We start from the raw sequence: 26,236 nt of genomic DNA, 5'->3' as shown, positions 1-26,236 counted from the left end.
TCATCTTTCCAGAAGATGGTATAACGGAGCCCTTTGTCAACAGTGCCTAAGGTAGAGGAAGGAAAGTGAGGTGCAGACCTCAATGGAAATTTTGTACTGAGTTAAAATTTAGCCATCACGTCCTCCAAGAGATGGCTTTAGAGAAACAGCCTGGCAAATTTACATTCGATCGTTTCTGTGGATATGCTGAGAGTCACCAAAAGCAATTTATATAATTTTATAGGACTGGGTGAATTTTAGGAAAGAAAAAAAAATGCACCTGCCTGAATTCACTTGAATGCCTTGTGAAGTGCTAAGTGAATCAACCCCCCCCCCCCCGCATTTATACAATATTTTATACTTTTCAAAACAGTTAATAACCCATTCATCCTTACGATAGAGGAATTTGGAGCACCAGCTCTGGAGTCTGAATATGAGCCTTTGAATCCCAGTTTGGCCGCTTCCTAGCTGCAGAACCTTGTTTGAGTCAATTACTCATCCCTCGTAAGGCTCAGTTTCCTCATCTGTAAAATGGGAGAGACGCTGATAGCTTCTACCTCACTGAGCTGGTATGAGGATGGCGTGAGCTAATGTATGTAAGGCTGTAGCACACTATCCAGCCCACAGTAAGTGTTCAACAAATGATAGATCTTCTTACCCTTACCACAGCCCTCTGAGGTAGGCGCCCTCAAAGGGACAGAACCCTAAGAGCAGAGAAAGAAGAGGGTTCTTTGCAGCCAAGGAGCTGATTTTCACACGACTGGTTGCCTCCTTTCCTTATATTTCTGCTTAACCATAAACTAGGAGGCAGTGCTCATCCCCACTTAAGGAGATGAGGGGAAAACCAGAACTAACCTATGGAGAGGTGCCTCCATTCCTGGGTCCTTCTGGGACATGCTTATCTGGCCATTGCAACAGTGTTTCTGGTTCATGTCCATGTCCCCTCTAGTCCAACAACTTTTTCCTTGAAATCAGGAAGTCCCCAGTGATGCCATCTTCATTTGCTGGTGTAGAACATTGGAAGAGGGGAACAGGAGAGACTCCCGATCCTGGGGGAGCCAGAAGTCTGGTGTCTAACTACAGATGCCCCTCTGCCCTTGATTCTAATGTTGAAGTGTCTGCTTTGTGGGTAGAGGGTCTGCCCATTTCCAGGCTTTGGTCCTAAGCGCCACAGTGGAGACACAGTTCACTGTGAAGCCCTCAGAACATCCGTGTTCATGCAAAGGCTGTGAGTAACTGAGAACACGTCATGTCCCATGGAACTGTTGTGTGGTTGAGGAAGCAGACATCAGAGCATGGGCTTTGGAGCCCCACAGACATGGGGTTGTAGTCTTACTCTCCCACTGTATGCCCTTAGGTGCCCTGATGTCTCTGGAGGTCTGTTTCGTCTGTAAAATGGAAATAATAAAACCTAATGTAGTTACGCAAGTGGCATGAACTTGGGCAGGAGTAACTTTCAGCAGAGTGCCTGGGACATGACATCTCGATGCTGGCGATTTTGTTTATGGCTCGTGAAATCTAGGGTCATAATCATAAGCATCTTCTCTGGGTAGAATATCTTGAATTGCTTCCACATATTTCCCACATGTGAATTCTTTGATTCTCACAACCTCTTGGCGAGGTAGTCCCCTGTCGTACATGAGGAAGCAGGTTCAAAGGGGCCACGGGATGTATCCAAGGTCACTGAGCTCATTAGCAGCAGTACTAGGCGGAGGTGGGACCCGGCCACACTGAACATTTGCATCTTGGCTTGGCAAAGCCTTTGGGGGCTACGTTGAGCAAATAAGAGCTGTTTGAACTGAGCATAATCCTTCTTGTGGACGAAGAAAATTGAACGCTAGCTACGGTTTATCTGCTAGCCCCACCATATTGTATTTTTCTTTGTACCCTGTGCAATGTCCGACACATTGCAGGAATGCAACAAATACGACCTCATAAGAGTACACTTTGCAACAAGGCTGAGTGATATATTGCCACCATGGTACTCTTTACCACCAAAAAGAAAATCTTTCTCCAGGCATGCTGTGTGGTTTTGTTCATGCTGCTCAAGTGACACCAGATGTCCAGAGTGTGGGATTCCTTAAAACATTCTGAAACACGTCCACAGACCTCTGGTGCCACTTGGCCGTTTCTCTTGACATGAAAGTGACATGACATCAACCTTAGCAAACTCTAGGGAAAGGATGGGAGGACGCGAAGTGGAGCGTTTTTGACCTCTATGTAGCTTTTTCTTCTTCTTCTCTCTTACTCTGTACTCTTCCCGGGCAGTTGTGTACCTCTTGTGCTGATGGTCTTCAGATTCATATCCACAGCGCCCGTGTCCATCTCTCTTGAACCATTTCATGATGCCAAATCAACATGTAAGAGCACTGCTACGTTTGTATTTATTGTCTCTCATCTCGGTGTCTCTATTGAGAGGGCTAGATAGCTGGAGAGATTTTTTTCCACCACCTGTGCATTGATGTTTCCTCCTGCTTTTTTATGACTTGCTATGTGGTCTCTACCTCTCAGAGTCAAGATGCTTAGATATTTGTTGTGCTTCCCTCCAGATAGTCCTAGTTTAATTTTTGCCGAGATATACAACGTGTCCCTGTGTGTGTTCTCTTTTCTTTGTATGTTGACATTTATAAAAGTTACCCATTTGAGGTCCATCTGCGGATACTTATTAGTCTTTGTAGAATTTTTATGTTTGTTAGTAGAGTCTATATAAAAGTTGAAAGGCATTTTCTCTAAAAGTCATAAATGCTGTCATATTGGCCAAAATCATTAGAACAGTTTGTCCTTATTATTCTTATGGGAATACAGTTATTACTGGTGCTTTAGTGACTGCTAACATGAGGGGCTTCCAACATAATCATATTTATTATCAGGATACCAGCTTCGTTAATTTTTCCTCCCACCATTCTAAGCTAGTCGTTTACTCTTGTTTGAGAAGACCCCCCAAAACAGATAAAACCCAAACAAAACAGAAACTGAGACACAGTTCTGTTTGGAATCCCCAACAGAAACTAACGGTTAAACCAGGGACCTTATACATAGCACGGTGACTATAGTTAATCATTCTGTATTTTGTACTTGAGATGTGCTGAGAGAGCAGATCTTACGTGTTCTCAGCACACCAACAAAAAGGTAGCTGTGTAAGGTCACGGCTGTATCAGTTAAGTTGAATTGTGGTAACCGCTTCACAGCATACACATGTATCAGACCATCACATGGGATGCCTCAAGCGTATACAATTTTTATTTGTCAGTTATACCTCAGGAAAGCTGGAAAAACCCCAAAGACTTAAAGAAAAAAAAAAGAATTTGGCCTCCCACATTCTTTTGGTCCTTTTGGGATAGAGTTGTATTTCCATTCACGATTCTGAGACCAGTTAATCCCACCAGGCCTAACATCCCTGCTGTCTTCGGCCAATGCCCAAAACAGAGGCCCCTCTTGAAATGTCCCTCCTACTGTCTTTCTAGTTCCCTGGTACCTGTGCTTGCTTTCTCCTCTGGCTCACCCGCTCAGTAGTGTTTCTTCCAAATTATTTCCACATTGCTACCTGGAACATTCCACCCTGTGGTGGAAAAATTCCCCGAGTCTTCAGCCTTGGACATCTGCCACCTTGTCACCCAAGTAAAAATTCTGTGGTTCTAATTATTTCTAATCTCCTCTGGGCCCTAACACATAATGTTCCTTGTGCCTGAGACATGTCCTCGCCACGGTGTGGTTACTTGTTCTGCCGAATTCAGCTCAAATGTACTTCCTTTGTGAAGCTGCCTTCATGCTGTGGAGAGTCCCTTACTCTGTCCTTCAGTAGCAACCTGTTGCCATCCTTGTACCGAGCTGTCATGGCCCACACCCATTGCACTTTAAATCTCTTCAAGGGCAGACTGTACCTTGTTCATGGCTTGCCCTAGAACCTAGTGAACTCCTACTCATCCTTCAATACCCTGCTCAAGTGCTGTATCCTCTGACTTCGCTGGGCAGTATTAGTTACCCTTCCTGCACTGTACTTCCAAAGCATCCTCTGCCTACTTGGGCACATACCAGATAGATGCTTTGTCAATGCTGAATGAATGAATTTATTTCTGAAGATTCAGTGATTTCCTCAAGATCACAGAATGATCCAGAAGTAGAACTGGAATGAGCTATTCTTCTTTTGTTGGAGAGAATTCTTTTGGGTATATAAAAGAGTAGCTAAGAATCAACCCCTGAAATTAAAACTGCACAACAGAATGCAACTTCGTTCTGAAATGAACTATGAAAGGAAGGATTTTCTTTTTCCAAGTATTATCTTCCTAATGCATTCCCCAAAAGAGGTCTGTTCTGCTCATATATGGTTACCGTTCTAGAAGATGCTTTGTATCAGACCATACTGACCTATTCTTCCATAATTCATTAGGAGCCAGTGACTTGGCTTTTTTAAAGTCTCATACAGGTTCCTTTTTCCAGAGGTTTGAGATCTGTTCTTTCTTACATAGCCCCAGACTCATTTAGTTCAGCAGAAACAGGGGCCTAAAGCTAAGAAGGCTACTCTAGCATGCTTGGAGTATTTGTTGCTTGGAATATACTATTGAATAATGGCCCACACCAACCTCATGCTTTTCACTTTTCACATCCTGGTGAACTCCTCCTCATCCTTCAATACCCTGCTCAAGTGCTGTATCCCCTGACCCCTCTGGGGACATATTATCCTCCCTGCTGTGTCCCTCCAAAGCTTCCTATGCCGAGGGTCTCATTGCATTGTATTTCCTACTGGGTATGTCTGTCATCCTCACTAGACTGTGAGCTCTTTGAAGACAGGGACTGCTCTTCATCTCTGTATGCCCTCTGTACCTGACCCAGCACCGGGGGCCTATGGGTGTTGGGGGCATGGGGATGAAAGGCAAGGCAATGATGTTCTTTGGAACAATATCCAATACTTCCCTTATGTACGGACGTATGATTATTGGCCCTGATTTCTCATCTAGTAAGATAACAGCAGTCAGAGAGTCTTGCCCTCCTGTGAACTGTTGCAGTCCCTCCTTTTTTTAGCACCCTTCGTTTTGCAATACACATACCCTGACTTGTTTTGTAGTTGAGTTTTTATCTGTATATTTAATAAACATTTTATATATATATATATATATATATATATAATGTGCAGTTAGAGGTGAAACCCACTGCTCAAGCCTATAATCTCACTTCCAGTGCCTAGCACGGCACCTGACACAGAAGCTTAAATCATTATTTGTTGTTTGAGTACGTATGAATGGAGACACAGATGGGTTACTTAAGAGACATATTCTTAGAGTTACTATCAGACCCCTTAAAAGGTAGTAGGTTTCTGTTTCAGTCTCAGGATTCTTTGAAGCAAGAGTCAACCAGAAATCAACATGAAGAACCCATGCGGTTGGTTTCTTTTTCTAGAAAAAGCAATGTTAGGCTGACGGAAGATCTTTTCTTGTCCTCTCTTTATACAGCCATATAACCTGTAGCCCCTCATTCTTAAGCAGGGCAGAAGAGGATAGGGCATGCCTAGGCAACCCGCGAAAGGCCCGAAGCAGCTGGTGGTTGGCTCACATGACCGTGGGTGCAGACAGTGTATTAGGCTCAGTCTTAAAGCAGAAAGAGCACTCTGAGATGGACATTGTCTGATGCAGAGTTATAATACAGAGTTATAGAATTTATTGTGAACACCGGCTTTCCTCTCCTTGTTCCTACCTGGGTTTTTTGGTCCAGATGTCTGCCAGGCCACAGTCCAGGCTCCACAGGAGAAATTTAGAACCTACCGATGGGTCCCCCCTCAGGCCTGCTGACTCCAGCTCCTGGCACCAAACCCTGCTTCTGCTTTATCTACAGTTCTCCTGCTGGGACACCGTATCTTCCCTTGAGGTGAGGGCTGGGCCCTGTGATCTCAACCCAGGGGCTTCCCAGGGCTGCAGAAAGTCTTACGCCCAGGGCAGTCTTCCCGTCCTGTGTGTGTGTGAGCACTGGGGAAGCAAAGCCGACTGCATGCTGGAGGGCGGATCTGCTCTCGCGTGAACCCCTGGTGAGCCATGTCTTCTGTAAGTGGACTGTAGCAGCTGCCCCAGGCAGTGGAGTAATCCGTGGCAAGGGGAACAGACCGCTTGGTAGATCCAACAACTGGCAAATGAAGAACTTGTGTAAGTTGGGAAAATCAGCATGCTCCGTTGTGAGGTCATCCTTCAGATCAGGCTTTCGGATTCTCGAGGGATTTCTCTGAGTGGGGTATGATCTTTTTGTGGACCCATGGCCAGTTTGATGAAGACCAAAATATTGTCTTTGGCCGGGGGAGGAGACAGGGGATTCCAACCACCAAGGCTCTGGCCAACTGAATCTCAATCTCCGACCATCTGTGAAGTGGGATAGATGGAAAGTAGGTCTTGTCGTATCCCATTCTTCCTTTAGTATTGGAGGGAAGCCTTTTTTTTTTTTTTTTTTTTTTTTAAATAGATAGTATTTCCTCTTCTTTAACCATAGCCCCCAAATAAGATGCTGAGATACACACGCAACTCTCTCCAAATGTGGACATGGAAACTTAGGTCAAGGGCAGAAGCCTGAGAAAGAGTGGCTGCATTTTATGCCAGCTCACCTTCTTTGACCTCCAGTTCTGACAAGATGCCATTCATTCGTTCGTTCGTTCATTTGGGTGAAATATGAGCTTTGCAAATCGATCTAAATTCCTGCTTTAGAAATGATACGAAGGTCTCCGTCGACCCCGTGTTATCTCCACTCTTCCAACCTGCAGCGGCCACCTTCTTGCAGAAGACCGATTTGGGGACAGAGTAACTGAGAACAGAGCAAGGACCTAGGATGGTGAGCCGCGGCACATGGGTTGGAAAACCGCATTCAGGCATCTGTTTGGTGTACAGAAAGCCTTAACAAATTTGGGAATTGAATTTTGAGGCCTGAATTTGAGGAAATTTGTGGCTTTTTCACTGGAGTGGATCAGGGCAGGGTGTAATTATCACCCATGCATAGTAACAGAGGGCAGCTAAAACCCCAGAGACTCAAGACATTGGCTTACCATATCCTGCTCACTGGGGCTGTCCGTCTGCATCTAATTTTTCCCATCTGAATGCCTCCAAGGATACCACATTCTGTTTTGAGAATTAGGAAATGTTTTATTGCTAGGCTTTGCTTCCCTTTTCCTTTTCCCACACATTTCTTAAAGGCATCTTTGAAGGTAATCAGCCTTGGGTGGTGGTTGTTTTGTTTTGTTTTGTTTTTATGCTAAAGAAATAGTCTACCTCTGTTCTTTATGCATCCTATTTTCTCTTCTCAGAAGCATCAGTGTTGTAAGTGTAAAAGCTGAAACCTGTAATAATGCATCAGTTTGCAAGTATAAATACACATCCCATGATCATTAGCATTTTCTTTTTTTTTTTAGATTTTTTTATTTATTTATTTGACAGAGAGAGAGAGAGAGATCACAAGTAGGCAGACAGGCAGGCAGAGGGAGAGGGAGAAGCAGGCTCCCCGCTGAGCAGGGAGTCGGACGCAGGGCTCAATCCCAGGACCCCAGGATCATGACCTGAGCCGAAGGCAGATGCTTAACGACTGAGCCACCCAGGTGCCCCTCATTAGCATTTTCTTGGCATTAGCTCATGGCAACATACACGATGCATATTAAAGTGTGGCGCTGCGTACATGTAGAAGCTTAAGAAGTCATTCGAATAAGGACTATTGGTTCCACATAATATGTGCGGTATATGAGGTCTGGATGCTGGGGTCTACCTATTGATTTCCTTATTTGCAGCCTGTCTTTGAAATTTGCAACTATAATAGGCTGGCTTATTGGATTTAATGAATGTCAGGTTCCTGCCGCAAACAATGGAAGTCACTCATTAAAGACGTTAGCCGAGAACAGGACTACCGCCGACCTGACCTCATTTGCGTGTGTGTCTGAGAGCGAACACGGATGTGTTCTGTGTGACCGTGCCCGTGTGTATGTCGGTAGCGGGCTATCTCTTGCGGGGTCTAAGATCGAAACCAGGCGGCTGGAAAAAGAGCTAGTGCCTCCCTTGCTTGTCCGGCTGCTTCTGCAAATAGGCCTAACAAGTAGCTCTGTTCCTCCTGATCAAATGATCTTAGGAATGGCTTCCCTTCATTACCCACTGTAATGGTATCTCCCAGGCGAGGCTTCTCTGAAACAGCACACCCCTGTCTCTGATAGCAGAGTTCCCTTGGTGAGTGCCCCAGAACAGACAAGCTCCAAAACAAGGCCGTCTAAGAATTGGTTCTACTGGCCAAAGCAACCTGTTGGAGTTCTGTCAGCTAATCACCTAGCCTTGGGCTGTTGGATGAGAACAGCCGGTGAAACCGGTAAGTACCGGCCCCCAGCGGGTTTAAATGAGAAAGCTAGAACTGTCATGTGAGTATATGGGGACGATAGAAGTGTATATATGAGGGGTATGTGTGTGGGGCTGGTTTACTTGGCTACACTTTGCGTGGGTGTCCTGGAAGGGAAATTGAGGAGCGTTTGAGATTCTCATCTCCCCTCTTGCACTTTGTGACCCTGGGCAAGTCAACCTCGGTGCTCTGTAAATTCCTTGTGGTGAAGATGGGGCTGGTACTCCCTTCTTCACATGGTGGTGTTCAGTTCAAGTGAGGGTAGAAGCTCTTGGGATGTTACAAATTTGCGGAGTAAAAAAAAAAAAAAAAAAATGAGGTGTTGATCATCAGCTGGTAGCTGACTTCTACGCCGTGCCCAGTGGCTTGGCAGTTGGACTACTGCCGGTTTTTCCAAACATGGCTTCTTGGCTCAGACCTGCTTTGAGTGGGCATACGGGCTTTTGCAACATGATGAAAAACATACTCAGCACTGTGATAAATACACAGAATGTATAGAGTTCTGGTTACTACTTCACGTGTGTATTTAATGCCGGCTAGGAACAAGGCACTGAACGAGGCAGTGTGAAAGCATACAGTTAGGACTGGGGGGTCCTTACCCTCAAGGAGCTTATGATCTAGTGGGGGAAATGGCATGTATAAGGGCTATGCGCACTTCGAGACAAGGTGACGGATCTGCCAAGTTAGGCCCATCTGGCTGCCTGTCCTTGGTGGTTGGGCTGTCCCTCGTCCACTTAGCTTGGGAATGAGAGGAGTGTGGGTTCGGAGCTGCTGGGAGACTCAGACCTGGCTCATTCTCCCTGTCAAATTAGGCGAATGTTCTTTCCCTCCTCTTTGACATCTTAGCATACTATGGGAATTAATCTCTGAAAAGCTGCTAGAAATCTTCAGATGCAGGTTGCTGTCAAAATGCAAAGCAGTATCTTCCATATTATAATACACTGCCCCCTTTGTGAAAGACTTGGTGATTGTTCTTGGTTTTTCTGGCAATTAAAAGCAGTCCCCTACATCTTCTTGCATTGTCAGTCATAAGCTGGTTGGTTCAGTTGCCAATGATGTGTCCAGGATGAGTGGGTTTCGTATTAGCGTAGGCTAGTTAGCAAAGCATACCTGGAAGGTCAGCGAGCCATCTTGAAAATGAGTGCTTTTGTTTACAAGGGAGCCAAGAAAGGAGCCAGCAGTTAGCTCTTGGATCCTTTTTCCCCACCACCAAAGTATAATTCAGTGTGTCCATCGTTCTCCTGGTAGGCGAAAGCAGCAACCTCATCCTCAAATACGAAGAACAGCCCAGCACTGATACCATTGTCTCAGAAGACACTTTGGCTGACTTTAAATCTGTATTTACATAATATCTCCAAGTCTGGAGGCTGTCATTAAAAGCTCAATTATTTCTTGGTCTATAGAGCTAGCGCTTGTTAATCAAGGTCTCCCAAGTTCTAGAAATTTGAAATACTCTCCTATGTTGTTACATGTTTTAGCATAGAGCTCCATGACTTGTTTACTCTATTTTTGAGACCCTAAAATCCATCTCCTTTCATATGTGCTCTTGTCAGTTTGGCTGCCATCTGATCAGCTTGAGGTGTCTTGCAACCCTATTCTTCATGTAGTATCTCAGAAACATTAGGAAGTTCCCCCTAGGCTACATCTCATTTCTATGTTAGATCCTCTAGTTTGATATGAAGAGGGTGTTAAGTGATATTGGTGTGCTCACCGATCTGTAGTAATAGCCTCGTGTGGTTGGTGGTTTGGGAGTTCTACCTCGATTTTGAAAGCAGACAGAATGATACAGACATGTGGGTTGTCTCTGATGGCACCAGATTGGATGAAAACATTTCTTTCAGTTGCTTGTGACTTAATAGGAGGCCTTGAAAATTGTAGGGCCAGTGTTGCTGGATTCTCACCCTTCACACACCTGGGCAGAACACCCGTGGCAAATGGGCACGACGGGCATTTTTTTTTTTTAATTTATTTGAGAGAGAGAGTGAGAGAGAGAGAGAGCACAAGAGGGGGGAGTGGGAGAGGGAGAAGCAGACTCCCTGCCGAGCAGGGAGCCCAATGCGGGACTCGATCCCGGGACTCCAGGATCATGACCTGAGCCGAAGGCAGTCGCTTAACCAACTGAGCCACCCAGGCGCCCCGACAACGGGCATTTTTGATTGTATCCAATTCAACACCGGTGCCGTAGTATGAATTTTGGCCACACTAGCTACAGTTGATCATCTGTCTTTCCTCTTGACTCCTGCAACATGCAAGTTGGTGGCCTTCTCTTTGAATCTACTGAGGGTTCACTGAGTGTCTGGTGTCTCACTGCACTGATTAAGAGAATGCATTTTTGAGGAATGAGAGTTTAGCCATAGAGCTTGATTAAAGTTTTCCTCTAAAATGCTTTGCACCAAATCTTTGTGTTAAAACACAAGTCAGAGGCGCCTGGGTAGCTCAGTCAATTAAGCGTCCGCCTTCGGCTCAGGTTATGATCCCGGGGTCCTGGGATCGAGCCCCACATCGGGCTCCCTGCTCAGTGGGGAGTCTGCTTCTCCCTCTCCCTCTTGCCCTTCCCACTGCTCCTGCTTGCTCTCTCCCTCATGCTCTCTTTGTCTCTCTCTCAAATAACTAAAATCTTTAAAAAAAATAAATAAATAAATAAAACGCAAGTCAGTGAAAGGCTGTGTGGTGTGTGTGTGTGTATGTGTGACTGTGTGCACACGCCTGCCCTCACACTTGGGGGTGAGATTTGGTGGAGTGTGGAGTAAAGAGAGAAAAAAAGCTAAGGAGGAAGGGGAAGAGAGAAGTAATTGTTCCTAGTACTCTGAAGAAAGGGGTGTCCAGGCTCCTTGGTTATCCTGAAACAAGAGGCTTATTTCTTGTTGCTGATGAATTTCAATTATAATTACAGACCATCGGTAAGCCACATTAAGTCCCAAGGGCTGGATCAAAAATATACTATACACCATCTGCAGGAGCCACTTGAATTCTCTCTGAAAAACCTAGTAGCCAAGTAGTAAATCAAGTTGTGAGCAGATATAAACTGTTGCTGGTTATCCATTAAAGTTAGCTCTTTCTCCACAATGCTAAGGGCCATGTTCTAAAAGTGGAATGAATGGGCTGGGGCTAGCTCCAGTGTGCCACTCACTTGCCAGTTTCTGTTCTGTTGCAGAAGTGAACGACAACAGTTAAACTTTAAAGATAAACAGTTTTTTGATTGGGTTCCTAGAGAATAATGGCGCTTTTGTATAATTCTTGAAATAGAGCCTACAGCCGCCCCGAACAAAATAGTCTCTTTCAAGATCTTGGAAATAATGACATCATAGGCAGATTGAACCAGCAATCCATTAATAGTATCCTTTGTAGAAAGCTGTCTCAGGGGAGGGACCTGGATTAGTAAATTGGCATTGTTTACAAACATAACATAATAGAATCCCCCGTTCTTCTACGTTTCTGGAGTAATCGGAGACACTTCCCACTTGGGAAACATACATATTAACAGCTGAGCTTCCTTACCGGCCCATACCCCTTTTCCATCGGTCTTCTGAAAGCATGCTTTGAAGCGCTTGCTTTGAAGGTGAGTTAAAGATAACAAGAGCCTCCTGCACTATTCTTTTGTCACCAAATCAGAATTCTCTGGAATGATTAGGAGATGAAGGTTGGTTGTGCCTGGTAAAGGGTAATAAAGAACTGAAGTAATATCAGGACAACTCAAGCAAAACCAAATCTGAAATGTCTAGGTAAAACTGAACGATGATTTGCTTCATGCTGCACATTTTCAGTGTGGAACTAGACAAGGTTTCCTCAGTTTCTTTTCCATCTCTGTGAAAGGTGTATTCTGGCTCCTCTTACAATCCCCAGATGAGGTGACTAGAGTAAAAACAATTCCAGTTTGCTGGGCAGTAGGAAGGTGTGCCATATAAGCTGGGTCCTTCACAAATGCCTGTGTTATGGACCACGGCAAGCATGTGGTGGTGAAATTTTGGTCAGGGATTTCGAGTGTAACATAGGGAGTATAGTTGGGCTTTTCTATCCCAAGTACCCCCTTTTTCCCCAGCCTAGAACATACCTGGTCAAATAAGGTCAGAATAATCAGGCAGCTTGAAAAGAAGCAGGGCATCTACCAGTTGAGTCTCTAGCCAGAGAGAGAGTAATTAGGAACCAAAACACCCCTCTGTTAGCCACACCTAATTATCAAGAACAAAGGAGCCTAGTATTTTGAATTACGTAGGTGTACTAGAACCCTGACCGACCCAGACTCTCGCTTGCCTTGTTACGTAAGGTCAGCTTCGTATATCATATTAAAGAGGCCATGCCTGTTTCTCTGACTTTTGTCATCTTAAGTTATGTAATATGTCATCAGAAAATATGTATCATCCAGCTCTCCCCCCCCCCCCCCCCCTTGGGAAAATTTTTTCGGAACCTTGGTTTTTGGTTTTTTTTTTTTAATTCCTAGGTGGTTTTTTTTTTTTTTTTTTTTTTGCAATGGCTTTCAAATTTCATTATTTTTACCAAGCTATATTTTGTGTATCTGAGCTTTATGTAATAATCACCCCATACTCAAGCACTATTTTTAAAGCCCCAAAAGTAAAACAAACAAAAAAAACACACACAAAAATTAGTGCTTTCTGTGGCAAATTCTTCTCAGTGACTAAATGAAAACCATGAACCCATCCACTACAGAATAATGCTGCTAGTGAAGTCAGTGTTAAACTCACTTTTCTTCTGGAGAAACAATGAATTTAGAAGGACCAAATTTAAAATGCAAAAGGGAATGCAGACCCATTAGCACTGGCTTCATAGATTACTCAAAACATTTACTAGTACCAGTGGTATCTGTGAGTGTACTCTATCCTTAAAATCACAGTTTTTCACTTTATCTTGTGCTGGGTTTCACCTAAATAGGAAAATGCGAGGTTAATCAAGTTGTCATTGGTGACCAAACTTTTATTACTGAGTGTTTCCCCTAGCGTGATTACTGAAAAAGCTACAGAATGGGTCTTAAATTCATTAAGATAATGTAAGACGTGACAACTGCATGGGTTCTTCTTATTGATTTCTAGTTGACTCTTGCTTCAAAGAATTCTGAGACTGAAACAGAAACCTACTATCCTTTAAGGGGTCCAATAGTAACTCTAAGAATATGTCTCTTAAGTAACCCATCTGTGTCTCCATTCATACGTACTCAAACAACAAATAATGATTTAAGCTTCTGTGTCAGGTGCCGTGCTAGGCACTGGAAGTGAGATTATAGGCTTGAGCAGTGGGTTTCACCTCTAACTGCACATTATATATATATATATATATATATATATAAAATGTTTATTAAATATACAGATAAAAACTCAACTACAAAACAAGTCAGGGTATGTGTATTGCAAAACGAAGGGTGCTAAAAAAAGGAGGGACTGCAACAGTTCACAGGAGGGCAAGACTCTCTGACTGCTGTTATCCTACTAGATGAGAAATCAGGGCCAATAATCACACGTCCGTACATAAGGGAAGTATTGGATATTGTTCCAAAGAACATCATTGCCTTGCTTTTCATCCCCATGCCCCCAAAAGAAAAGAGATCTCTTGCCCAGATTAAGATCAAGCCGGTCATTGTTAGTTGGCAGTCACCTGTGCAGATCGAGAAACTATTAATTGGTACTCACCTATTCTTGAATACTTAAATTGGAGAAAATTTGGGACATAGTAAAATTTTGAAAATCTTCCACATCACATGATGTAAGAGTTCATTACTGCGAATAGTAAACACATTGTAACCACTAAAGAGATAAAAATAATTATGACAGATTATTTCTCATTACAGCAGGTAACGAGGAGACCCTGGTTGTTGCTGTACTTAAGTTTGTTTATAGTAAATGTTGTTGGAATAAAGTGATCTGCTAAGTCGTTTTTGGAGAGCTCTTATGCTCCTAAATTAGCGCCAGTTAATACTTGATGAATTTACATAGATCCTCTTGCACTGGGATTTCATTTGCCTTGTGTTCAAACTGGAGATTCACTTGGAAGATACTCTTAAGACGTGACTTGAGATCGCAAGCCTCCGTTGGGGTCCTAGTGGAGGGACTTGAATTAGAATAGGAAAACAGTTGGAAGCGGGAACATTTCCTCGGGGAGTCCATGCTTTTCCAGGTCACTTTACCTTCCAGTGGGATGAAACCTGAACGTATTCGGCCCTAAGCAGAAGATACTAACGAGTAATGAATTTAAGAGCAGGTAAGTTGCTGAAACCCTGACTGGTTCTTTCAACCCTGTTACCCAGGCCATCTCCCTCATTCCCCAGTTCAGGGCATAAAACATGACAGGGAGGAAGGGTATGATGTCTCCTCAGGAACTGCTCCTCTCCTTGGAGCTAGCTCCTCTTTGCTCGTGGGGACATCTGGCTCAGCTTTATATTCTACCCACTACCTGAAAATGGGGCATTGTTTCCCCGTCGCTACATCCGGAGTCTGCTGCAGCTGTCAGGCCTACTAGATTATGCCCCAGTTCTTTCTCATAAGACTAAGTAGAGTGTGTTCTGTGCGTCAGGTACACACAGGTAAGAATCCGGCGCCCGTGGCATCCCAGTGTCAAAGCAGCTAACAAATCCTTGTTTGGGGCCATTAAAAATCAACAGCCAAACCCGTGTCGACCCCAGACTTTGAGGAGGTTGTGCTTCCCGAGCATCACCAAAAATCAGGGTAGAGTTTTTAAAGAAGGTTGTAAATTGTTCATTAGAAGGTTGTGAGCGGACAGCAGAAAATAGAAAGGGACTTTCTGTGTTTGTGTCTATGTATTGAAAAGCCATTAATTATTGCCTTCATTTTCCTCTTTGGGAAATGGCGTCATTGGTCTTTAGGGAGACAGGTCCCTCCCCTCTAGAAAAGAAACCTCCGCAAAAGGTCATCACAAAACCTGAGACCACGCGAGACCAACGCTTTTGCGTCTAAGACGGCAGAATCCCCATTTTACCGGATTGGTTTTTGTTTGTTTTTTTTTTAAGGCCGCTTCTTTCTCAATTCCTGTTTTCTCCTCCTGTTCTGTAGGAGCTGTGCAATCAGTTGTCCCTGAAAATGTCTGACAGTCTGGATAATGAAGAGAAACCCCCAGCCCCACCGCTGAGAATGAACAGTAACAACCGAGATTCTTCAGCACTCAACCACAGTTCCAAACCACTTCCCATGGCCCCTGAAGAGAAGAATAAGAAAGCCAGGCTTCGCTCTATCTTCCCAGGAGGAGGGGATAAAAGTAAAGTATCAGTGGCCGGGCATTGAAAAGGGGCTAGTTTTCTTTCTTTCATTGTCACTTTCTTTCTTGGGTAGTCATTTCTGGAGCATTGGCTGTGCGGGGCCTGCCTGACCTTTCTGTGTACATCTTCAGAGGTTGCGTTTTGTCAGAGGATAATGTGTGATTGACTTAACTGCGGGTTTACAGAAAATTCACTTAGGCCGTGTTTGCCCTTTCATGGTGTTCGACCAAGGGAAGTCATAGCAACAGCACTGTCTTAAATATATGAATAGTGACTTTCTTTCCCATAACTTAGAGGGGAATTTACAGTAATCCCTTTCTAACTGTAAGTTGATCTTATTGGAGATTTGAGTATAGGTGGATTTACTTCTGTATACCTTTCTGACAATGGTGAAAATTCTGAATTGCGTATACGGGAGTCAGTCCAAGTCGTCACGTGATTGTCTCTCTGGCTTTATCACGAGGTGGGGAGACCCTTCTGAGTCCTTTGTTCTCTCTCTCATTCCTCCACCATCAGCCCCATTTGCACTGAGCATCCCAACAATATATTAACATTTATCCATGTGTTATTCATAAAACCATTTGTGATACTGAGGGGCTAGAGAATCTCTAGTAAATAGGGGTCAGGTTGCATTAATTAGCGTAAACTTAAACATGGCTTCTATAAATGTGACTGTTGAGGCGGAAGAGAGTGAAGCAAGACCAGAGCAAGCTGCCAAAAAGGCAAGAAAAGGGGTGTCTTTAGAAAGGAGACGTTCACCATCCGCTCCTTCGAGGTAAAACAAATAGCTTTGCAGGTCACTTACATGGTGGGAATGAGTCCCACAATTCGTACCATAAGGAAAGCCAACACTTATTAGGACCAGGATTGCCTCTTGGTACGCCTCTGTCACCTAAGAGGCACTTTATCCCTGGTGACCCGGATGGAAACGATGGAAATGTTAAACCCTTGCATGTGAAGACAAGCAAAAGAACAGCAAAGCACTTTCCACGCAAGGGTCTGCGAATGTGCACGAGGGATGGCCAAAGATGTGTTTTCAGACACCGAAGTGGGTCCCAGAAAAAAAAAACCCTGCCGAGAGCAAGGGATGCTTTGAGAACTTTCTGGTGCACCATGCCCGGGAGACCAAGTCCTCGGTGAGCGTGGTGCAGAAGAAAGAACCACTGTGTTGTATCTGCCCCAAGTGCAGGAAGCAACTGAAGCAGGAGATTATGTGGCTGCCCGAATCTTCGCTGCTGTTGAGACCACCATGCTTTGGAAACCTTTGAATAATCCTACTTGCCCTTTTGAAGAAAAAGAGCCAACCAATGCCGACACGAGTTCAGCAAAAACAGAGAGGCCGACATTTCTGTTTTGTGCCAACACCTGGGGTGACCTCATTGCAAAACCATTGCTGCCTGACACAAAACTATGCCCAAATCTTCTCAGGGGAAACAAAAAGCCAAGCCAAGTTTCTGGTGTATTGGCACACAAACAGAAAAGTCTGGATAACTCCTCTCCTTAAGGAATGGTTTGAGCAGTGATTTCTCGTGGAAGTTCAGGATGAAAAAAAAAAAAATCTTGAATTCAAAGTCCTGCTGATTCTTCCCAGTCCTTATAAAGACAACCTTAACAGATCCTTGAGCCCTTAGATCATTGCATGATCCAGCCATTCAAGAGGACTTATGCCAAACTAATGCATACCTTTGTTGTTCAGAATCTCAAAGGCTCCTCTGTCTGAAGATCCTAATGCATGGGGTTCTGACACTATCAAGTGTAGTATCTGTTCTTATCAGTTTAATGTTGTCTTCTTAATAAAAAAAGCATTAGCTAGTTTAACAGACCTGTCAGTAATGCAAGCTGACAAAAAAATCTGGCTAGAGATGGTGACATACCTTTCAATGATCTGTTCCAAAGACAGAGAATCTTTGGATCAAGAAGAACCTATAAATGAGGAGGGACATTTGGTACAAGAGCACACATTGGCTGAAGTTGAAACTGAACCTGTTGATGCTGCTAGAGGATGACTCTCAGGAAGCTTCCAGTACCCCAGGGGTGATTATCATAAGTTATGATAAAGATACTTAGGAAGCTATGGGACTGGAGACAAATATAGTTAGAAGCAACAGGTGCAGAGCCTTTAGAACACGATTAAAACCTCCCCCAAGAAAGTAATGCAAATTGAGACATTTACATGTCAAATCTTAACCTGTTCAAAGCTTGAGTGGTTTAGAAGAACTCTGTAAAGAGGTGCTGTGATGCCTTCAAGATATCACATTGGAGGGCCCCTGGGTGGCTCAGATGGTTAAGCATCTGCCTTTGGCTCAGGTCATGATCCCAGGGTCCTGGAATCGAGCCCCATGTCGGGCTCCCTGCTCAGCGGGGAGTCTGCTTCTCCCCCTCCTTCTGCTTCTCCCCCTGCTCATTCTCTCTCTCTCTCTTTGTATCTCTGTGTCTCGAATGAATAAAAAAAAAAAAAAAGATATCACATTGGAGAGAAGGTGTCTTCCGCAGAACTTGAGTTGTCAAGGAGGACCATTCAATATCGTTGCTGGACAGCTGATAAGCTGCCTTCAGACCAAGTGTGAAGGATTTCATTGAACTCTCTATAAAGAGGTGCTAAAAGTCTTTTTACATTACCATATTAGGAAGAAAGCACCCTCAGAAGAGCCTAAATCTTCAAGTAGTGCCATTTAAGTACCCACAGTAGACACTTGGTATGCCACCTTCAGAGAAAACTTGAGCGATTCAATTTGAACTCTGTACAGAAGTGCTAAAGTATCTTCAGGAAAGACTTGAGGAGACAGTATCTTCAGAAGAGCCAGTCATGAAGTTTTGCCACTAAAACCACTTGCTTTGATAGGGCAAAAGGCACAAGCAAGTTGTTCCAGTCTCAGGATTGGATTCCGATGACTTGGGAGAATATGAAGATCCATGATTTGAGCTAACAGTTCACCCCTGTTCATCACTTCACTGTCACCCCCATTGTCCCCCTGCCATAATGAGCGTGACATACTCATCACCTCTGGAAATCATCTTAGGATCTACATGGAAACGCTGTAGAACCTATCATTTTTATGAATTTAAGCTATGTAAACTCTCATTCTCTTTATGTAATGTGCTGTTGTTATTGTTTTGCTTCACTGTGCAAAAAATTACCCATGAGGGCTTTCAAAAGTTTGCATGTGACCTCACTTCCCCTCCCCCCTCTTCTTTTGGAAACCTCCTAAAATCATACTTTCTTCAGCTGAACTCTACTACCTTGGGGGTTGCTCGGGAACTTGACCCTCATGGGTAAGGAGGGGTCACTGTTTCCATGTTTCTGCCTCTTGGTGACTGCTTGGGTTATAGCACAATCAGTCTTGAATGAATGGGAAGAGCACTGGATTTGGGCTCTGAAGAACCTGGGTTGGAGTTCAGCTCTGCCATTGATTATTGTGACTTTGGGCTAGTCCCTGAGTTTCAGAACCAGTTAAGTGCAGGGAGTGATACCCGGGCTACCTCACAAGATATCTTCTGGTAGCCAAATGCAATTCTAAGTATTAGAGAGGTGTTAAAATTAAAAAGGGCTACATAATAGTGAGGTGGTATTACATTTGTATCATTCTGGACCTTATAAACAAAACAACCAAACAATCATATTTTTAGAACTCTTTGTTTCTTTTTTTTTAATTGAAGTACTTTTGTGTCTAGCTAGAACTTATACGCTGATTATAGAAAACCTCAAAGAAAATGAAAATTGCCCATAATTTTACAAGCTAAAAATAACCAACTGGGTTGGTGGTTTTCTTCCTAGTCCTCCTCCTTCATTTCATATAGAACTTGTTTATCAATATATAAAAAAAAAAATGGAAACTAAAGACAAACAGAAAAGATAAAAGTTGCCTATATTCACAAATGCCAGAAACGATATTAACATTCTAGTGGATTTCTTTCCAGACTTTTTTGTGGCGTTATATATATATATCTTTATGCACAGTTTTTTACATAGTTAAAATCCTAATAATGCTCTTTTATATCTTCATTTTTTACTTAACATGTACTTAAAAGTTTTATCATGAATATTTTCCTACATTTTTAATAAGTTTTCATAAATACCATTTTTGATGGTGTGTAATATTTCACCATATAGTAGCATCATGGTTTATTTGACCAGGATATTTTGTTGGCTATTTGGGGTCCTTTCCAAACTTTTGTTATAAATAACGTCACATTGTCTATCTCTTGAGTTAAATGAAAGCAGAGGTTTTTGCTCATTTAAGAAGTCTTTTTAATAGCTACATGTCATTGACCAAATGGAGCTTCAAGAGACAAGGCAGAAACAAAATAAGAAGCAGTGAATGTAATCTCCAGATTGAGGATCTATCTTTGTTGGAGACTGTTCCAGGAGCTGGATCTTGGCGTTAGAGCGAATTAGGAGAGACCTTTTGCCACCATTTGGTGATACTTTACTATAGAAAAGTTTTCAGAATGTAGAGCAGGAAAAAGGACATCCTGAACAAGTGATTTGATTTGATTTGATGGTCCCCGTGAAGGGTGAGACCGATCAGGTGGCTCGGCTGCCACAAAGCTTGGAGCCCAATGTGTGGCCCATGCAGAGCGCTTGAAATGGAACCCTACGGTATGTATGCACTTTGTATTGGCTTTCTTCCAGGCTCCATTTTATGTTTCTGTCTTTGTTACTGTTTTTTTTTTTCCTTTTCCTTTTCTTACCTACTTTGGATTTATGCTATCATACTGTATTTTGTGTATTCTTGTAAGCTGCCTTATATCCATTTGGGAACAAGAAGGGGACTAAATACATGGATGAATATATATATATATATATATATATATATATATATATATATTCATATAAGAAAATACACGGATAAATAAACCAGTAGGGCAAATGCAATGAGGCAAATGAATCAGCCAGGACCCTGCAGACGGCATAGGACTCTAAAAATAATCAGTGTTAAGGACGTGAAGCTTGGAGGAACATGTGGGAGAGAAGCAGGTGAGGCTGCATTTGGAGGTGACATGGTGTGCGTGACGTCTTTGTCTTCTGAGACGCGCTTTACATGTCCTGTGTCGCGAGCCGCACTGGGGCATTAGGTGGGTTGCAGAGGGCCTGAGATGTCGTGTGAAGGGCTGTATCTTTAGAGAGCACGGTTGATGTGCCCTTTGTTTGCAGGGGACCCAGAGAGATTTGGGAGCTGGTGAGCCTGAGAATGAAGTGAAGGCCCCTCTCCCTGGAGGAGTACGAGGGGCTAGGTGGATAGAAGTCAACTCAAGACAAACAAGAGGTCATCTCCCATTTACTGACTAGTTCCCAGGTGCCAAACTGTGCCAGGCACTTTACACGTATTGAGTCTTTTCATCCTCACAGCTACTCTGTATTATCCCCTTTTTGCAGATGAGGTCGTTTAAGTTCAAAGCATTTAAGTAGGCAGCCTAGAATCACATAGCAGCCGACGGAAGCTAGGAGTCTCCCAGGTCTTTCTGACTACCAGCCCTGTGCGTATTCTGCTTCATCACACTACCTTGCAACAGGCCGTAGGGAATACGTGGTAAACTCTAGTTTGCTCCTAGCCTCCAGAAGCCAGCAGTGGCTCTCGTTTTCCCTTAAGATGGCGGTGTACTTTGAAGCATATCTGAATTTCAGGAAGGGGGACTTTTTTTTTCAGCACTGCTCAGAGGGAAAGAAAACTTTTTCATGTCTGTTTGTTTTTCTTTTTAAAGAAATGATGGTGGGAAAATATTCTTGACAAGAGAGATGTGCTAACATTGGATTTGGGCATTCTGTGGATTTGATTCTCATTTGATGGGTGTACTTGACAGGCTGTTTATTGCTTACTTGAGAAAGTCAAGGCTCAGCATGAGGGTGTTCATACATGTGAAAAAGTTCAAGTGCCATATAGTTTTGTTATTGTATTATATATATATATATATATATATATATATATTATATATATATGTATATAAAGTTGTTTTGATTCCTAGGGTGTGCTCTCTTCTCTTTATGCTACACAGAAAAGCTTTGCTGTGCAACAATTATATTAAAGAAGACTCTCAGTGATCCTTTATGGTCATTTTAATCAAATGTTCTGGTCAATGCACGTTACTTTCATCTAATTAATGCACAATAAAAAATACTTAGTGTGATAACTACACTGAACAGTATGCAGTCTTTCCTCGGTGATACTGAAGATGCTTTGGGATCTTGCAGTAGCCCAAGGTTATTATCATTGCACTAGCAGTGATTGGGTCAAAATTAATTGAGGGTTCCGTTATCAGACAGCCAGATATCAGAGACTGCTACATCCTGAATGGTTTTTACATTCTTCTTGGTTCTCCAAATGTAAACCATACAGCTCAGCGGAGTGCTCTTTGGAGATCACTGCCCTGCCCTTTGGGAAGCCTCAAGGAGGTGGCATCTTGCCTGTCCTCCAAGGTCAGTGCCGTGCCCCAGGAGAAGAGCCTCCTTTACTCCTAAAAGTGCCCTGTGGTTGAAATGGGAAGAAGGTGGGATAGTGATGCCCTCTGCCTGCTAGGGCCTGTGTTTCTACATCAAGGCCAATAAAGAGGGAAATTGGGCACCAATATGGTGGCCCGCTAAAATGAGCAGACGGTCAAATTCAAGAGAAGTACGGAATTCCTGATAGGGAGATGTATACACGAAAGGATAGAAGCAACAGGGAGATCTAAATCGAGAGAGGAAACAGTGTGTGAGGGGGAGGTTAGGGGGTAGGGAGGATACTGGGGATGGATGAGAAGAGGGGAAGGCTGGAGAGAGTTGTTTCAAACATGAAAGCGAAGTGTTGCAAGCAGAGGAAAATGGACACAAGCTAAGGGATATGCAGTTGCTTTCCTCCTTAAAGCAAATGAGGCCCTTTTCTCTTACCCCCTCTCTCAGCCTTGTGCCGTATATAATTATCCACGTGATCAGGAGCGTCTGGTTTAGGACATTGCCTGATATTCGGTTTGTTTGTTTGTTTGTTTGTTTTCAAACATTTTCCATTCAAATTGTTGCATGTGTGAACCGGGTGTAAAGGAGAGTGGAACCAGTGTGTGTTGCCTGGCAGGAAATGGTAAGAGTCCTAATGATTTGCCAGAATGATTGCTGTTGCTGAATGTTTTTGAAGATGACCCCTGCAGGTGAGGGCTGTCTGTGTGTGAGTGAAGGTCACTGGAAGGGCTCACTTGGGACTATCATTTCCTTTCCCCCATCACCCTCGTGGAACACGCAGCGTAGGCACTGGGCCTGGAGCTCTTGCAGAATCAAGTACCACTTTTGAGTTTTTATCTGCACATTAAAGGCTGCTAATTTATGGAGAGTATATATTGTTTTCCATAGCCCCCGAAGACCTGGCAGGAGAAAACAGGCTTACTATTTCACCAGCAGGAATGAATTAGGCATAAAGAAATTCCAGATATGCTGATTAAATACTATGAATTACCAAGGGTGAGATTTTCTAGGTTCTTCTACTGGGGGTCTCATGGCTTTAGCAGGTTCTACCTGAAGCAGGACAATGAACCCTCCACCCTGGGCCCTCCCAGCTATATACTTAGGGATTTGCTAACATAACAAAAGATTATAAGAGCAGTGAGTATTTAAAACAGCCCACTCTAATCCTCTTTCTCAGTAGTTACATTTTCATAGACATCACTCATAGGATGGGAAGTCCTGGGTAAAAAAGTGGCAGATTAGTTCTCCAGCAAACAGAGTCACCCAGTTGCTGAGTATATTACTAATGAGATGATGTATTTGGGATGGCAGTTAAAGGGATATTACGGAGTTCAAAGTGGTTTCACACCAATTACCTCCTTCAAATCTCTTATGGCAGAAGCAAGGATTTGCCCCCATTTTATAGAGGAAGGCAAAAGGTTAGGGACTCAGAAGTCAAGTGACTTCCACAAAGATGCCCCACTAAGGGTTACAAAGCAAGGCAGACCTGGAATTTAGATCTTCCCTGACTTCTAGTCCAGCGGTGGTTGAACATCCCTCTGCTTACCATAAAATGGCCACCTAACTTGTTTTGAAAATAGGGTTTTAGCCCGTGGCATATGAAAAAGTAGAATTTTTAAAGAAGCAAGCGACACGCAGGTGATTCTCACCCCCTTTCTCAACCTGCAATGATGACGGGGGCCTTACCTTTGTCTTTACAAGTGACTCCTGGGGGTCTGACTGGCTAGCAAAAAGCAACAGCCTTTGTAAAAAAAAAAAAAAGGAAATTTTTAATTCTTCCTGATTCCAGTGTGATTCTGGGGGCTTTTAAATCTTTTTTTTTCTTTTACAAAAATAATAACTCATGCTTTTACAGTTAAACTATGAAAGAACCATAGGAAAATAGAACACGACAGTCACCTCTCACACCTTCTCTCAGATTCACTTATAATCCAGTATTTAAAGATTTGGGTATTTTTCTTCATTTAATAAACACCAATTTCCTTTTCTGCTCGGAATCAGTATATATTTTGCCCAAGATGCTAGGTTGAAGCCAAAAATACATCTGTGACGTAGAACCTCTTTTTAAATCTTTTACCCACCTTGCACTGTCAATTTCTTTAAATACTTAGCACCAAGAATAAAATCTATTTTTGTGCCTAACTTTCCAGTGTAGTCACCACATAGTACCTTCAAGTATTTCCAGTGGGAAACATAAATTTGAAGACCCGCAAGTGACATTCTGTCTATGCCCTGCCCCCCAAAATAGAGGAAAACTAGAGAATTATTTCCTCCCTTGTGTAAGGGAAAAATGCACATTTCATAAAATGAATAAGAAATTGTCAGATACCCTCTCATCCTATGTCCCCAAACCATATTTGTTTACAGAGCGGAAGTGTCAGAGATGAGAATCATCTTTGCAGAAATCAGTCCCTCTGGCTCTATTGCTGTCTTTGACACCACGTGCAGGGCTGCTGTTGCCATAGGAGGAACTGTATCCCAGAACTGCTCTGGAATACTTCTTCTTACCCAAGTATTAGGCTTCAGAACATTTCCCTCCAGGGGGTTAAGACACAATGTGCTCTGTGACCCATGCATCAGAGGATGGAGCAGAATGGCTTTTTTTGTTGTTGTTGGAATTTTTAAAAAAAGCAACAACTCTACTACCTAATTTACTTTCCTGGTAGTTAGGTAGACACTGAGGCGTTTTACTTCTTAGAGGCCACAAGGGCAACATTCTATAAATGGTCTTTGTGAGGCATTGACTCGCAGCCTCTTAGTGGATGAGGGAAATGAGTGAGCCACAGGAAACACCTATCACCCCGCTAAAGAGTACATTTGAGTACATATTGCACCTGTGTAGGGAGAAGGGAGGAGGGTTTCTGGTGTCAAGTTGAGGGTTGCGGGGTGAGGGTCCCTCCCAGGAGAGCTCCAGCCCCCGCAACTTCAGTACAAGCCTCCTCGCAACATATCTTATTAGACCTCCTTTCTCTCAGAGGACTTCATGGAACATCACAGGACAGAGACGAGCAAGCAGCCAATGCATAAAGCTAGGCTGTGTGCTGACTTGAAGCACAGATCAAGTTTACTAGCTATCTCCGTGTAAAAAGGAGACAGACCAGTATTGGATGTGAATAGAGGCTTCCCTGGAGCACTGTTTATAGTTCCCCGGTATACTTCGCTCAGAAAAGATTTGTGTATGCTTTTTATGTGCCCAGCTCTGTGCTGAGTGTTGTGGGGCGTAGTACATAGAAGACAAGGTTCCCTGTCCTCTCCCTTAGGTTACAACTTTCAGTCTGGTTGCAGAGATCACACACTCACACACACAGTTTAGAAGAAATGCCTAGTAGGTGATCTTAGAGGCAACAGATGCAGTAACACAGAGGTTTCCCCATTCCATCCCCACTGTGTATTTTTCTTCTTAGCCTATGTGAAGTAAGCTACCATTTTGAAGCCCGCCCCCACCAAGCCTTGTGTACCTAGCTAGCAGCACATAGCTCCCTGGCTTGTCTTCCAGAAAGTACCTTCTCTATTATATCATCCACCTGCTTAAAAACCTTTTCTAGCACATTCTTCATTACCATCTCCAATTTCACCTTCCTTCCTGCTTTCCAAGGCTATACCCTATCTATTTACCTGTGTGTCTTCCCACTTCCTCATCAATATGCTGCATATGTTCCTATTTGCAAGCTTTGCTTCTCCTATTTTTTTCTACTTACGTGCTTTACCCTTTCCTGCCTGTCGATGTTTTTAAAGATTTTATTTATTTATTTGAGAGAGAGAGAGAGCAGGAGCGGGGGCAGAGGAGAGAGAGAAGCAGGCTCCCCACTGAGCAGGGAGCCCGATGCAATGCGGGGCTCCATCCCAGGACCCTGAGCTCATGACCCGTGCCTAGCCACTTTTTAAGACCATCTCTCAAGTCCTACCTCCTCCAATAAGCTCTCACTATCCACCACAGCCAGAAGGCTGTCCTCTACATGATTTATACTCTATTCTTTTCAACCTAGCACCTAATTGTCTTTGGTCTGGTAGTATCGATCACTATTTCTTATTTGCTAAGTGTGTTTCCCCAGTCAGATTACAAGTCTAGAATATTACTTCAGTTCCTAATGAGCCACCTAGCGCAGTCTGTCACTACACTGATCCACAAGGCTGTGTACACTTTCAAAGGAAAGGAAAGTGGGACAGTAGCAAGATAGAATTGTTCCTTTTAGAGCCACTACCAGCATGTGAAATGCTTTCTGCTTAGAACTAGCCAGCCTGTATGTGTGTGTGTGTGTTTTTTCCTT

The 26,236-nt window shown here is 43.4% G+C and overlaps 1 protein-coding gene across 17 annotated transcripts in view; it reads left to right on the top strand.

Moving 5' to 3' along the window:
• The window catches only part of PAK3 (p21 (RAC1) activated kinase 3), a 249,900-nt gene that overhangs the window by 146,268 nt on the left and 77,396 nt on the right, over nucleotides 1-26,236 (top strand). For 13 of the 17 annotated variants that reach the window (XM_032392810.1, XM_032392808.1, XM_032392806.1 and 10 more), the window contains 2 exons: nucleotides 5,686-5,838; nucleotides 15,336-15,537. In XM_032392810.1, coding sequence (XP_032248701.1) covers nucleotides 5,686-5,838; nucleotides 15,336-15,537 — 355 coding nt within the window. Of the gene's footprint in view, nucleotides 1-5,685; nucleotides 5,839-10,956; nucleotides 11,879-14,442; nucleotides 14,527-15,335; nucleotides 15,538-26,236 lie in introns of those variants that run through there. The other 4 variants (XM_032392813.1, XM_032392811.1, XM_032392812.1 and 1 more) reach the window with 3 other exon arrangements.

Source organism: Phoca vitulina, unplaced genomic scaffold (genome assembly GCF_004348235.1).
Source record: "Phoca vitulina isolate PV1807 unplaced genomic scaffold, GSC_HSeal_1.0 scaffold69, whole genome shotgun sequence".
Lineage (NCBI taxonomy): Eukaryota > Metazoa > Chordata > Mammalia > Carnivora > Phocidae > Phoca > Phoca vitulina.
This window is presented reverse-complemented; position numbering and strand designations above follow the sequence as displayed.